This window comes from Cyprinodon variegatus, unplaced genomic scaffold (genome assembly GCF_000732505.1).
Source record: "Cyprinodon variegatus isolate N-32 unplaced genomic scaffold, C_variegatus-1.0 Scaffold714, whole genome shotgun sequence".
NCBI classification, from domain to species: domain Eukaryota; kingdom Metazoa; phylum Chordata; class Actinopteri; order Cyprinodontiformes; family Cyprinodontidae; genus Cyprinodon; species Cyprinodon variegatus.
Genome location: NW_015151167.1, coordinates 276,837 through 293,002, shown reverse-complemented (window position 1 = coordinate 293,002; position 16,166 = coordinate 276,837). Strand labels below are relative to the sequence as shown.

The 16,166-nt window shown below is 36.4% G+C and overlaps 1 protein-coding gene across 2 annotated transcripts; it reads left to right on the top strand.

Moving 5' to 3' along the window:
* The first annotated feature begins 4,050 nt into the window (after window positions 1-4,050).
* LOC107097672 (crystallin J1B-like) lies at window positions 4,051-13,454 on the top strand. 2 transcript variants are annotated; one of them, XM_015394916.1, is made up of 10 exons: window positions 4,051-4,111; window positions 4,592-4,664; window positions 8,024-8,203; window positions 8,461-8,559; window positions 10,321-10,413; window positions 10,499-10,655; window positions 11,483-11,598; window positions 12,117-12,194; window positions 12,492-12,631; window positions 13,103-13,454. In XM_015394916.1, the coding sequence occupies exons 2-10, from the start codon at window positions 4,598-4,600 to the stop codon at window positions 13,205-13,207; spliced, it is 1,035 nt and encodes a 344-aa protein (XP_015250402.1). In that variant the 5' UTR covers window positions 4,051-4,111; window positions 4,592-4,597; the 3' UTR covers window positions 13,208-13,454. The 2 variants fall into 2 exon arrangements, with proteins under 2 accessions (XP_015250402.1, XP_015250403.1); XM_015394917.1 differs by having other exon boundaries at window positions 4,068-4,125.
* Window positions 13,455-16,166: the final 2,712 nt, after the last annotated feature.

Here is a 16,166-nt window from a genome sequence, read left to right as displayed (position 1 = left end):
CCATCCATCCATCCATCCATCCATCCATCCATCCATCCATCCATCCAAGTAAACGTATTATGCTGTTCACCATAAAGGTGGGATCTCGGTTTCAGAGAAAATATGATCGAAATATGATCAAGCTTGTAAACAGAGCTGTTTACAAGCAAGCAAGCCCATAAAATCTAAGTTAGTTCAACCAGTTCTGTCAGGAGGAGTGGGTCCAAATAATGCAAGATATTATAATACATCCAAAATTTAAAAGAAAAAAAACACCTACTGCCAAGAAAATATATTTAAATTAGTAACTGTAAATAAAAATATCATAAGGAATTAGTTGACAGACAGACGGACTGACAGAAATATCTAATTAAATATTTAATTAATTAATTCTGAAAACCAAAGATAGCAAAGAATACTGTCATGAGTTAACAAACATATTCAAAATGGTGACATCACGATGACTTTGTTCACACTCTGCTCTCAGGGGAGCTGTCCAAAAATCCACATTCCTTTGCCTCTAAGACATACATGGTGCACATTTTGAAAATTTTTGAGATGTACTATTTTAGTTTCTGGAACTGGATATAAAAAAAGGGAAAATCTACTGAATAATTGCTGAGGAGAGTGACATTTGAGCAAGAAAAGAAGATGTACTACAGTGCCAAGACAGGAAACAGAAACAGTAATGACTGCTGTCAGGCAATGAACACAAATCATAATAATCAGTCAATATTCTGTATTTATGCGAACGTCTCTGAGGCCTGAAGAGGAGCGTCCAAGTGGAAATCTGGAGCAATCAATAAGACAGCAGCCTGTGGCCACCTGCTTGACAAAAAGGTGGTAACAACACATGATCTGAGCCCTGCTGAATCATTAGGAGGGGGATTAGGGGTGGTGGCGGGGGGGGGACTGACTGCAAAACCAATGCAGCTAACGGGCATGAATTCATTTTGCAAACACTTTTCCCTCGAAATGTTTATATTCCTGTAGAAAATTAGCAATAGAAAACAAGTGTGCAGCAACTTTTTCCACAGCAGAGGCACAGTGTAATCAAATGCCTTCATGCAATAAAGACATTAAGCTTTGCTTGACGTCTGCTGTAGACCTTTTGTTGCTGTTTGTGCTCAAAGCACTATTTTTGCTCAAGCAGCTCTTTGTTCTTTTACTTTGCTTCTTGTAGCCATAACACTCATACTAAACCTGATTTAAGAAAAAAAGAAAAATAAGCATTACACAGAGAGCTGAAGGAAGCCACGAGAGCTCAGCATTCATTTCAAGGTTTAGGCATCAAGCAGTGAAAAGCCATCTCTCCACTCCTCATCAAATCCTCCCTATCATCCTCCCTTTTCTGCAAGTGTCATTTATAGACTCCTCCTGCCCATTGTGTCATTTGATCTGGTGACGGTGGCAGATCTATTTGTGCATCTCTTTCATCTCTCTGTGAAGGGCATGGTATCTCCCAGCTAAACACAGCAAAAGCTCTTGTTTATTCAGCAGATTAACCATTTGAAGATATGTCTCAGCTGTACTGGTGACTCAGAATTTTCCTATACATTTCAACACTGTATCTCATCATCACAGCCTGAATTAATTATTCTCTTCTCTAATCCAATTCTAATTCATTTGTTAGCATGAGATCTCATTAAATACAGTTTCTCAAGTAGCTTTTGCTGCATTTAAAAGCAGGGTGTTGTAGCAGGAAGTGGGTCAGCATGAAGACCAGAGGGGGGTCACACAGAAGCTGCAGCTTTTCTTCATTGTTTTCTAGTTATGGCTATTGACTGCCTGCTTCTACGCTCTCTCAGCGTTAGCTTTTTTTTTTTTTTTTTTTTTTTTTTGCTGTTTTAGGGAGTCGGGAGTGAAATCAATGGCCTGGGATACCCGTGGGAGGCCTGGGATAAGTGGCGACAGGCCGGGATTAGCAGGGTCTCATTGGAGATGTTACACTGGGGAGGATCAGGTGGGATACAAGCAAAATAGAGGCAATGGACTGAAAGATACAGTGAAGGAAAGTAAATCGACACAGCACAGCCAGTCTGTTATAATAATGCTAGGTTACTTGATGTGAAACTATTGACCAGTTTGCTGGAATATTTTTGCACTACAAATGAGCATATAGTTACTGGTACTATTATATCCTGTTTATGTGTTTATAATAATAATTTTTTTAATGCAAGAAATGTAAAAATAGTTAATAAATCTAATACTGCAAGATTTTTATCCCGATTCAAGACTAAATCCCACTCCAGATGTCTACTTCAGCCTCAAATGTATTCAGATTTTCCAGGAAGCTCTTTGTAAAAGCCAACATTTGCAACTAATCAAGGCCTTCTTCAGCTTCATTATGACACCTCAAACACCTGGACCGTTCATTGAGAATAAAGGCTCTGATCACACAGGAAGAGCACATGATTGAGATGTAAGACTTACAGCAATACTGATTCAAAAGCATAAGAAAAATCAGCTGGTATTTGTTCCAGATTATTTATAAATGAGCCAAAGAGGTTTGGGGATTCCGCTTTGTGGAGCAATGAACAGTTTCAGCCTGATGCAAACATAGTTGCTGGTTATGCTCCAGCTGCAGGCAGCGCTTCAGAAGTATCTTTCAATTTATTTCTATTTTGTTCCATTTTTTTTACATTATTTTTGTGCAAATTGACAATCTTTATTTCAAGTGTATAATAACTCACTACCCTGTGGACTCTGGGTTAAACTCAAGTTCTCTCATTTTTCAGTTTGATATATTTATATAACAATTCAACATTCATTCATCAGTATATTGCCAACTAATCAACCAGCATTACCTAAATAACTTTACAGACATTACAAATAATGATGATTGGATCTCTTTCTGATATATAAATGGTTAAATTTGTGAAAATCATATTTAACTAGAAAGTTCGCTACGCAGGAATAATTAGTTGCACATTTGCAAAACTAAAGAAAAAACGAAAAATAGCAATAAAAAGGCAAAAAAAAAAAGAATATAACTAATTGAATTAGTCAATCTCATATGTTTTAAGATAGAACAAATGACGTTGAACCATTAATGCAGGTTTCTAGTTTTAGTAATTTCTTGGTGTTGGTTTTGTTCTACAAGCAGCACTTAAAAGCCTGAAATGATGATCTATCATTTGATGGACAATTTCAATTTCCACTACAGGAAATAGCTTCAATAAAGACCAGCATATATGAAAATAATTATATTTAAGACATCCAAACTGTATCAAGTACAAAGCAACGAAATGTAGTTTGCATCTATCCAGAAGTGCTATACAGAATATAAATATTTATATACATGTGTACAGAGACTATGTATGTATGGAGTAAGTGTAAGAGGCTATATATATATATATATATATATATATATATATATATATATATATATATATATATATATATATATATATAAAAGATTAAGTAAGGGGCCCTTATTCAATGCGTTAAATAACCGTTCCCTGTGGGCTGCATGTGATTGGCTGTTCTTATCACTTGGGTGATTGCTCATNACTCATTTACAATTTCATATCTTATTTATTCAGCTGCTAATTTATATATATATATATATATATATATATATATATATATATATATATATATATATATATATAAAATGCATTTTAAATCTAATTTGCATGAATGGGAAGGAGGAGAAAAAATAAAATGTTGACTTCTACAAAACAAAGAGTTTCTGCCCACTTTTCACACTGCCAGGCATGGATAATGCCTGAACACGAGACTTTCTCTTTTTTATCTAATATTGGAGGATTTACTAGCTGCTGTTTAGGGAGCTGAAACTTTTGAAAATTAGCAAATAATGATCACATTTTCTACTAAATTAAATCAGCAATAGCCTCATAAAGAAAGTCTAAAATATGTTCATTATATTTCAAAGACAATCTTTTACAAAGTATTTTTTTTGTCCAAGGGACGCAGATGGAAGCAAAAGTGTAGATAACTCAGATTAAGTAAGGGGCCCTTATTCAATGCGTTAAATAACCGTTCCCTGTGGGCTGCATGTGATTGGCTGTTCTTATCACTTGGGTGATTGCTCATTTAGTCCCTTCCAGAAAACTGACAGCAATAGCGCCCGAAGGAGCAGCCTGACAGAAGCAGTTCAGACTGTGAGGTAGGAACTAAAAGGTATTGGAGTTAAAACTGATTATCTGTTTGAGAACTTTTATTGACAATGAACTAAAAATATGCTAATAAATATTCTAATACACATTTATTCACAAAAAAAATACCCAGCTATCATTTGTAGTGCTGATGTCTTTACAATCTGTTGATATATTAGAATTAAAGCCATGTTGTATGAGTTGACAAGCCAAACTAATATCACAACATCAGGGAACAAGCCTATATCACATAGAGAATTTACCACAATTACTTCTACATGTGGGTTTTCTACTCAGCATCCATCAAGTATTTTTAGCCGCTGGCTATATTAGACTATTTCCAGTTGGAAAACAGTTGGGAAATATATATTCCCCTTTGTCTAATGAAATGTGCAGACTTTCATTTCAAGCAGTAGTTGATTTTCATATTAAGTGTTTGAAAATTGCGTGAAGCCCTCATAATAGCATATGTTTTGTTTGTGCTTTGATAGAAACAGATGGCCTTGAGCGTGGCCGACAGAGCCATCGGTGCCATCATTGGGGCAGCCGTAGCAGATGCAGCTGGTAAGAATCACACCACTTACAGCCAACACCACAATTAAAGTATTCCTCACTTATTTTATTAGCTTTGCCTTAAAAAAGCAAAGCATTTGCAGTGTTTTTAAAACCTCAAAATGGTTCCAACAACATGTTGCTCTTTTTATTACATGTTGCACCGATGCATTATCTGTTGGAAACATCTGGACATGCTGATAGAGCCCAGGGGAGGTGCCTTCATCTCTGAGCCATGTTGATTACACGTCTCCATACAATCTAGATTTGTTCTCAAATCCACAAAAGCAAGTGCATGCATTATCCCCACCACTTGTTACTATTGATATATTATACAATCCAACATATTTAATGTAAAACTCAAATTATACATGTTTTTTAAGGTTTTGTAACCACAACAAAAATCTGAAAAGTGTATTAAAAAATGTCTAATAGCAGCTGTGATTCGTTGGTAATGTCTTTACCAGCTTTGCAAATTTAAAGAGTGATTTTTTTTGTCTTTAGTTGTTAAAAATGTGGCTCGGTGTCAGACTGGATAATTATATATGTAAATAAGTAACTAAGTAAGTAAGTAAAAATTTATTTGTATAGCACATTTCAGTGGCAAGGTAATTCACTGGGTTTATATAAGAAAACCATCAGAACAAATATGAAGTAATATCATTAAAGTCATGAAGAAATAGTGCACAGAAAATCAATAAATTATATATGTATATTTATTATAATCAAGCATACCGGTAATCATACATATACACATGATAATCACAGGGAAATGGTCAATGTGTAATATACTTTTTTCAGAGCAGCTTTTCACCTGGATTTGTTTGCAGAGTCTAAGCTTACTCCCATGATGGACACCACCTTTCACCCCTGCACCAGACTGTAGAGGAGCTGAGCAGCTCCTTGTAAGAAGGAGCACTACTGCAGGTCATTCATCCCTGCTGCCATCAGACTTTACAATGCCACTGCACTATAACCTAATGTAATAACACTGCAATAACTTATACTATTTATCTATTTAACAAACAAGAATCCACATCTTACCTGCCACCACTTTACTGTACACAAGATACTGTATATATAAGTCACCTCAAATCTCTCCTTCATTATCTTTTAACATCCACTGTATATATCTGGATGCACTGTATAAACTTCATGCAACTTTTCTTCCTTTGTGCATTTCCTGTTGTTTGTAAGACCAGATGTCACCAGTAAATTTCTCCATTGTGAGACCAATAAAGTTCTATTCTAGTTAAAGGCAGCTCTAAATAGGTGGGTATTTAGCCCTGATTAAAAGAGGTTTTCTGGGTGATTAAATGTGCATAAAATTGAAAGCTGCTTCTCCAAGTTTGGTTCTGGGGATACAAAGACTAGTTTGGCTTTAATGCAGTTCAGCTAAAAGCAATGCATTAACAAAAATAAGTATTTTAAAGTTTGTTCTCTTAGCTACGGGTAGCCAATGTATAAGGACTTCAAAAACCAGGATGATGTGCTCTTTTTTTCTAGTCTTAGTGAGAACACAGGCAGCAGCATTTTGCATCAGCTGCTGCTCCCTGATCAATATTTCTGGCAGATATGTGAAGATACTGTTGCACTAATCAGTACAATTACAGATAAAAGCATGGCTGAGCTTCTCTATATCTTGTTGTGGCATTAGTTCTTTAATTTAGGAAATGTTCTTCAGGTGGTAGAAAGTCAACTTTTTTTATGTGTGTTTTGGTCGTGTCCATTACTACACACAGATTTTGCTTCTGTTCCAAGGTTTCTATTCAATTTAGTTCAGTTTATTTATATAGCACCAATTCACAACACATGCTATCTCAAGGCACTTTACAGTTCACCAGAAAATACAGTCAAACTGATTCAACGTTTTCTATCTAAGGAAAACCAGTTGACTGTATCGACTCATTGACACAAACGCAATCCCTCACACTAAGCATGCTTGTAGGGACAGTGGAGAGGAAAAACTCCCTTTAACAGGAAGAAACCTCCAGCAGATCCAGGCTTAGTGTTAGCGGGCCATTTGCCAAGGCTGACTGGGGTTCAAGGAGACAGAAGAAGACATACAGAGAGAAGCAAAGATACATAAGTCTACTGTCAACCAGCTTCACAGGTGGCCCCGTCCAGGAAACCCACAGCCAGGCAAATGTAGTGGTTGAAGCTACGCATTGATTCTTGATCATTTCTCCTTTAAATCAAAGATAATAACATCTGTTTTATTTTCACTCAGCTGTTTGAATATAAATGATCAAGTTGAACTTAGGTCTGGACTTCTAATAGGCTCAAACCCTTCAGCCCTGGCTCTGGATGAACGTTTGGGGTTGTTTTTCGCCATGTATTTGGCCCAAATCAAACTTCAATCTCAAGTCTGACCAGCTTCCCTATCCTAACTAAAGAAGATTATTTAACCAGCATGATGATGCCGTCACCCATTGAACACCAGGGATAGCCATGCATGTTCCAGGTGACCAGTGGGGGTAGATTTCCTTATTTCCTCAGTCTAATATGACTAAATATTCTTCTATAAGTCTGCACTTCATGTCTGTAAAAAGGTAAAACATGAATTTCTCATGATTTCCTTTTAGCATAGATAGAAAACCAAGGGAAAAGTGGAGAAATGCTAAATAAATAGTTATTCCATTTCTTACTGAGCTTTTTATAGAACCTAACCTGATATACAGAGATAAAAATAACACAGAGGTGGATGACAATTACTATTTTAAAATATTGTGGAGGATTTTCAATCATTTTTGAGAATACCCATTTCTCTTAGTGCATGCTTTGTTTACAAATTGCTGTTTGCATCTCTCATATGAACACACTTTCCAGAAGAAGATTTTCAATTTTTCCCCTGTTAGATTCACCACCAGTAAGTGAAAATGGGGGCGAGCAAGTAGGACGGCCTTTCGTAAATATATCACCAGATTGAATGACAATTAGGCGGACCACTTATTTTGATGATCCACCTGGAAAAAGAACATCCTCCACTGTACCTTTAAGTTCATTTTCAGCTTATTTGTTTCATCCGGGAATTTAATTAGGAGTATCAGAATAAAGGGGATTGAATGCAAACGCACACCTCACTTTTGAGATTATATTTGTAAATATAATTTTCAAACCATACCTTCTTTTCACTATGCTTTACAATTAAGCACTACTTTGTGTGGATCAATCAATTTAAATCCATTAAATATGCATGGAATACAATGGAATTGGAAATGTTTATAGGTGGGAATACTTTTAGAAGGCACTGGGCTCTGTGTTAAACACAGTCTGCCAACAGAAGGAAAAACAGTTTAGGAAAGCAGGGGGAGGCATTACTAAATGTTTTACTATTTTTCCACCTCTCTGATTCTTTTAACCCCCTACAGCCCAACCGATGCACTGGATTTACAACCCAGACAGGCTGACAGAAGTTCTCTCCGATCTAGAGCCCTGTCCAGAGTTTCGGCCTCAGTCAGCGAATCCTTTTTACCGCAGGACGACGGGTGAGCAGACCTGCTATGGAGACCAGGCCTACGTCCTGCTGGAGTCCCTGAGTCAGTGTGGAGGTACTGGACTTCACCCAAACAAGCAGACAGAAGTGTGACACACAAAAACAAGATATTTTCAGAGCTCTGACTTTGTTGTTTATTACAAAACATTCAAGCCTTTTTTTTAATTATTTCTCAGTGAAAAAAAGTACGTTATGAAGAAGTTCAACCTGTTGGACTCTTATTCAGAAGTCCTTAGCAGGCAGACACTATGTTTGGGTCAAATTAATCTTTTTTTCTGATTTTATTCCTTATACTCTGATATGTTTTGATAGATGTGGATGTGAAAGACCTGACTAAGCGCTTCTATGAGTTCTTTGGACCAGGAACGGTGTATGATCTGCCCCTTAATGATCCCTACAGGAAAAAAGGAGGTAGGTGCAGTGTCTGCTTTTCTGGTAACTTTCTGTTTTGTATTTATTTCCTTAAGCGTTAATGACCAACTTTATTGGCCAGAGAGGATGTAAGAGCCACTTTTCAAACTGGTGTGTGTTTTTTTTTCTATTTGCAGAAGAGATAGTCCCACTCTATATAAATGTGGCAGGACGCACTACTTCCCTATTCTTGGTTTCACTCCCTCTTGCACTGTAAATGTTTGCTGCCTTGTTTTACTGCTAGGATGACATGTAAAATACATTTGTGCAGTAAATTACCACAGCAGCACAGCACACCTTTGGGTCCAGTAAACCACAGACAGCTGGATGTCTTAGTCTCATAGCGTCATCAGTTTTTTAGAGCGATTTTTATCATAACTGAACACAAACCCCCTACAGAGACCTGAACTTCAGAAAGTTTGGGGGGAAGTTTTGAACCTGGTATGATTGAATCTCCCCCTATATTCAGGATTCTCCAGTTACTTTTGAATGTTTTGGATTACCAAATAATTTAAAAAAAAAGCTGAATCAATCAAACATTTTTTACATCGTTCGGGGAATTTTGGACCACTTCTCTTTTCCTTGTTAAACAGTGCATTAAATCCATGATCTCAAGCTCATACACCATTAACACACATTTTTATTTAATAAATTCACAGAAGATCATTTTAGATGAGTCTAGAAAGCCATTTTCCGCCTTTCCCTCTCTCTATTTCTTTATTTCTAGACATGACAGTGTGCTTGAAAGTTTACATACCCTTCCTTTAAAGACAGAGAATAACAGCTGCCAGTAAAATAAATTTAACTTGACAAAAGTTATTACAGATAAAAAAAAAAAAGGATATGATCATGAGTGAGGCACTTTAATCTGTCTGGGACAGTTTGTTGTTTCAACTTATATTTTTTTTTTAACAAAAACTCAAAATCAATATCTTATTTTATTACATTTTTATTTTTATTTCTTATTAGTTTTTCCAGTTTTGTGTTAAATTACTAGTGTGAATGTATCATTTTCTTTAATGAGAGGGCATTACCTCATGCATGTGAGACCGGTATTCTGTCAGAACAGGATACACTGTCAGATCGGCATATTATTTGTTTTTATCTGACCTATATGAATTCTGAGTCACAACATAAGCTGCAGCCAATGTTTTCTATGTTTATAAGACATGAAAACAAAATTTCACCAAATTTTAATTCACCGGCACACATTTTTTTTACTAATGTGACTTATTTTACGGTATATAAATATTGACTAATATGGCATCAGCTACAGATGCAAACATCCCGGAAACTTCAATCATGTCTGGTCATTTCTGCGTCCAAGAATTAACAGTATAATAAAAGCTGATTTTCTTTTTTAAAAGTTAAAATAAACCTGTTTTTGCTGGTCGGTACATAGCTGCTAAAATTCATTGTGGGAATAATTATCTTTGCGGATGTGCAACAATGTATGCAGATCTGACAGCGTATGCAGTTCTGACAGAACACCTGTAGTGCCTCAGATGTTGTTTACTTCATATCAGCAGACTGATTCTAGTTTGGTGAATTATCTTGATTCTACATGTCTGGAGATATCCATACAGACTGGCTTACAAAATTTATGCAGATCAGTCAAATTATTTAATTAAATCATAATGTAATAAAGTGAGGGTAAAAAAAAATACAACAGACTCGTTTGAAGAGAATTATTCCCTTAATAAATGAATTTATCATTTTGTGTTCTCAGCAGCATATAACAGTTTTTGTTCCACTGCTCAGGTCCGAAAGCTGTTCTTCCCATTGATGGTCCGTGGAGGAACGGTAGCTTGAAGGCTTTCTTAAGAAATGTCGATGCTGGAAAAGAAGAATCAGGTATAATCGATTCCTTTCACACTCCTTCCCACTGGCATCTTGTGTATCATGTTCAGCATATTAACCCCACTGTGCATTTTCTAAGGCTGCGACGTGGACTGCCAAATGGACGGTGTCACCAAACTCGCTCCAGTGGTTGCCATGTTCGCTGGGAGGCCTGACATGCTGGAAAAAGTTGAGAGCGCCATACGGGTCACCCAAAACAACGACATGTGTGTGGCTGTGACTCTGGCTGCTGCAAGGTAAAACAGTTCTAGGAAGTTTTTAGGGGGAAAAAAGTGGCTAAGTGAGGGGCAACATTAGCAAGGTGCCCTGATCAGTGGACCGGAAAATGTTCATAGGGGTGGTCAGTTAGGGGCCAATGTGCATTGAGGGGTAAACTGGGGAAAATTTGATAAATGCCAAAGATATCTTATGGTCAATCAATATTGATTAAAATGAAACAATAGGAAAATGAACAGAAAAAAACATCTAGATTCTCCACATAAATCGCTGAAGACAGATTGGATTTTAATGAGGGTCCCTGCTGATAAAGTTATGTGCATATTGATACATTAGCTCCATTTAAATTAATTTATGCTTCTACATAATATATACATTAAATGGGTTGACCAATGTTCTTTATTGTTAGAGAAGACTTCTAAGTGACTGCAGAGACAAACCTTCCTCTATAAAACCTGAAAGCTAATTCATAAAAGAGCAAATATTCTGTATTAGTACTCTTTCTTTGTAGTGTATTGTTGTGATTTATTTTATTTTTATTTTTTGCTGCATTTTTGTATCAAGTCTTGGTTAATATAGCATCAGTAAAATGTCAAAGCAGGAAATTCCACATAATGGTATCACTCACTGCTGCCACCATCAGGCTGAATGGAGAACTGCTTGTTCCAGTATTGAATTGAATCCCAGGGGGAACAACAAATAACCTGGTAGGGGTGCGTCCCAATGGCCCCCATGGCGATCCATCTAGAAACGCCCCTGAGTTAAAGAGAGGCAGTGATGGTTGCAGATTACAACTCTAAACAAAAGGGAAATGTTACATTTGTGTGTGTCTGTTTTACTAAATCAGGTTCCTGGAGCATTTCATCCTGAAAGGCGACGATCCCAAAGCTTTGGATGCAGTTGTGGCTCAGTTGAATGACCCCAACAGGTCCAACCCTCAGGATCTGGACAGGGCTGTCATTGGTAAGCATTTTCCTGCTCTTCATCTGCTGCAGTAATCCTGTTCAAATAAGTCCCAGGGCTTTGAATGTAAAAATCATTAGGCGTTTATTTATTTATTTGTTGTTTTTTTTTTGGGTGATTTTACCGTAGATATTGAAAACTTGGAAACTGGGAGTTTTAACGTATAGGTTTAGGGGGATAAACAAAAAAGTGGAGGAATGAGATCTTGATTAGGAAACACAGACATTAGCATCAAGTGAAATGAGCCAGAACCTCAATCCAATCAAGACAACTCCTTAAATTTAATTCCACCGAGCAGAGGTGGTGTTAATAATAAGCCATCCTTCAGCTAGAAGCCTTTCCTATAGGTTTCCTGCATGTTGATGTTTATTCAGTGGAAAGTGATATCCCCCAGCCTTTAGACGAGAGCAGACGGAAAAAATCAAACAGAACAGAAGTCATCTTTAAGTAAAGTCTAAAATTTCCCTGTTAGGATAAGAATTAACCACTGTTTTTATTTCTCTCTGTCTCAACTGAAGCCCATATCAGCCAAGTGAAGGAGAACTTAGCCAAAGCGTCCCATCAGCTCATACCTGCTGTGTTCACCAACACATGAGGTAAGCCAGTAGAAAGCAGCAGGACTCAGGTCTGTTGACTTGGCATCGCCTGAACCTCCTTCCTAAAGGAGATCCGTCATTAGGCCCTTCTGCCTTTGATCTGTAATGGTCTCCCCTCCTCCTCCTTTTTTATTTTGTCCTTCCTGCTGAGTTGACTGTCTCAGGGTTTTTAGCAAAGCTTTTAAAGTTCTCCTTGCTAGAGTTGTTTCACATCCCTACTAATGGCATCTAAAGAGCACAGCAAATGATAGTGTTTTGTAGATAATTAAAAACTTCCTTGTGTCTGTCTGTGTCCAGCTTTGCCCGGTGCATTCCAGGGAGCGCTGCATGCAGTCCTGACTCTCAGTCAGCTTGATGAAGCAGTGAGGGACACCATGCGCCGAGGGGGATGCACCGCCAGCAGAGCCTCATTCATCGGAGCCTGTTTCGGGGCACAGGTAAAGTACACTGGAAAAATAATCCAGGAATAAGTAAAGATTTCTTAAATTAAGTGTATTTACCCTTAATCTGAATAGGTAAATGAGATTGTTTGCCAATGGAATGAGTATGTTTACTCTTAAAATAAGATAATTAGATAATATGCAATTTTTTTCTTATTTTATTTTAATAAATTGTCTTGTTCCATTAGAAAAATGTCTCTTTTACGTCCTCAATCCAAGGACAAATACATTTGTTTTAAGAAAAAATGACTTAGATTTAGATTTTTCCAGTATAAGAATTAGTGAGTCAGTCAGATCTTTGGTATGATTATTAATACTACATTATTATTAAAAGGAGAACGGGAAAAAGCTGTATGTTGTAGCTTTACTTGACTCCCATATTGTGCAGCATTTTAATGCTAATAATCAATAAAAAGCCTGAGAATGAATCAATATAATTTCAAATTATCTGTCGCAATTTATTTGCAGACCGGAATCCAGGGAATTCCTGAATCGTGGAGGAAGAGGACGTTCAGATACCCTCTGCTGTTAGAGCTGGCTAAAAATTTGGTCAGCAAACAGCAGCAATTCTAGATTAACATCCCATAATCCCCTAATTTGTGGGACGAAATTAGCAAATTTCATTGATACTATTCATTTCAACCCATACTAATTTGACATTTTCTAACAAAGGCAGACATTCCTGTCTTACAGATATGCTTTGACATAGCAATTCATGACAGTTGCATTTTAAAGTACCCTGCTGAGTGTAACTTGAAAATATTTGTTTTGTCAAAGCTTCATTTTGTAATAAAAAAGGGGAATAAAAAAATGTGTGTAACGTGTGTAAATGTGTGTAAAATGTGTGCTCTGAATAAAAACTTGAACAACCATATCTGTATTGGTCTTTTATCGTCTTTGCAGCTTAATCTTAGGGAGTAAGTCTGATGGAAAAGCCATCTGCTGCAGTCAAGCTTCAGCAAGATTTCTATTTTCTCATCCCTTATGGGTACTTTCTGTTATTTTGAAGTGAAACAGAAGCATCGGACAGATTTACTTCTGGAACCGGCGGAGATTGCAACCTACTCCTCTCCTCTTTGCCTTTATGAAAGTGCTGACTTCTATATTCACATGTTTAAAGCATCCACCCCAACACTCCTGAAAGTTAGCCAAGTACGAGGCAATGCCAGAGACTTTATGTCTTTAACATGGCGTGGGTATAAGAATGTGTGTAGGCCATCTTTTCCAGCCCACTTGTAGAGAAATGATAGATATCAAGTAGTTTAATGTTTAAACTCGGAAATGTTTAATGGTTTATGTTGCTTTATTGAAATGCGAGCTGTATTTAATGCAAATGATGGGTGCTTTGCATAACTGGGGGGACATGATTTTAGCTGTAGCTGTGTACTGTAGGTCAACTCTGCATAACTGCAGCTATAGTTTGGATTTGGTTGCTATTATTCAGAAACGTTCAAAAAATTGTAACCAATAGGAGCTTTTCTCTTTGTCCTGTCTTCAGTCAGCAGAAAGCATACTCCTTCTGTTATGTTTATATCCAGACATAAAAAGTATTTCAGTTTGTTTGTATTTTTTCCCACAAAACCTGTCAAATTCTATTTCCTTTTCATAGCTTAACATGAGATAGCCTGTTTAATGTTTTCTTTTTAATTATGCATTCATTCCCACTTTAAAAAAAAGAAAATACAGCCCCTATATACTATTACATTTGTAAACCAGATGAGCATTTCTTCTGATCTTTCTGTTGTTATGCATAGAGGTATTTTTGTATTTTGTGTTTGTATTTATTGCAGATCCCCATTAGCTACAGCGAGATGCTGCTGCTATTCTTCCTCTGCTCCATACAAAGACTCATACAAGACATGAAAGAAAATTACACGTGTGGTGTGATACAAAAATGCATAAAATACATTTTAAGATGTTTAAATATATAAAGAAATATAGCATGCTACACTGGTCAATGTTTTTTGAATAATCAACTAGCTGACCTTGAGATTGATCAATAAGCAATCTTATTCATAATAGTATATGTCTGCTGCGTAATATATAATGTATGTCTGCTGCAATGTTTCTGACACATAAAAGTAATGAGTATCAAAGACTGTCTTTAACACGTAACCAGTTTGATTGTTTATGCATGGATTTTACATTAGTTATGTAATTACATCTTTTTTTTTGTTGTTGTTGTTGTTGTAATGGACAGTTAAAAAAATACAAACAGTACAATAATCCTTGGACCGCTCATCTCGACAGAATTGGTTTTGTTTAAATTGAACTTTTTCAAACCAGAACAGCCTCCCTATATGGTCAGGCAGCAAATTTGATTAAGTAAATGCCAAAAGCGGATGCATTATTTTTTTTCAGTGTGAGAAATAAAATATGTTCATGTACACCTTGGAATGCACTTGCGGACCACTAGGGGCACAAGTATCACCTGTTGGGAATCAAGGTTTAAAGTAACCATAGGCTTGTTTAGTTCCATTGCAGTCTGATTCAACCTCCACAAGTCTTTGGCTACATTTTTCATCCCTGCATACAATTAATCAAACTGTGTGCAAAACAGTCATTTGGAAACTAGTGTGTGCAATTTCTATGGAGTTATAACTAGATGATTTCATTGTTATGACACACTTGTCCACTAGTCTACACTGGTTGACCAATAATTCAAAGCTCCACTAGGTGGTGCCCTCACTATACTGCTACAAAACATGGAATTAAAACGTTTAACTAAGGCGATTTAGCCGCAAGGAGAAAAAAGAAACTTAAAGGACATTTATTATTTACAACACAGCTTGTCATACAAATGAGGCAAGTGTTAAACCTCAGACCAAGAAATATATATAATCTCAGAATTTAGACTTTTGCCCTCAGAATTCTGACTTAATCTCAAAATTCAGACTTTTTTCTCAGAATTCTGACTTTTTTCCTCATAATTCTGACTTTAATCTCAGAATTCTGACTTTTTTCCACACAATTCTGACTTTAATTTCTGAATTCTGACTTTTTTCTCAGAATTCTGACTATTTTCCTCATAATTCTGACTTTAATCTCAGAATTCTGACTTTTTTACTGATAATGCTGACTTTAATCTCAGAATTCTGACTTTTTTACTTATAATGCTGACTTTAATCTCAAAATTCTGACCTTTTTCTCAGAATTCTGACTTTTTTCCCCATATTAAACTAAAATGAAATGTAAAAATCAGTTCACTTGCACTTTCAAAAAATCAGTGGCCCTTATCCTCTTTCGTAGTACTATACACTACAGTTACATCACTTTTTTTTAATTTATTATATTATATATTATGTATTATATAATGTTTTTATCACTGCTGCTTACCTGCACATAAAAAATTAAAACGTCGAGAGAGAGCTTTACTTAATGAAATGTCTTTTTGTTTACACTTGTGTGTACAAAATTACTAAATAAAATTTGTCTAAATCGTCTTATTTTCTATATGTACTGTAGCGTCTCTTTGCGAACGCGTTTGCGCATGCGCGACTCGTTGCTCGGTAACAAGGGGCGGAAGCAGGGA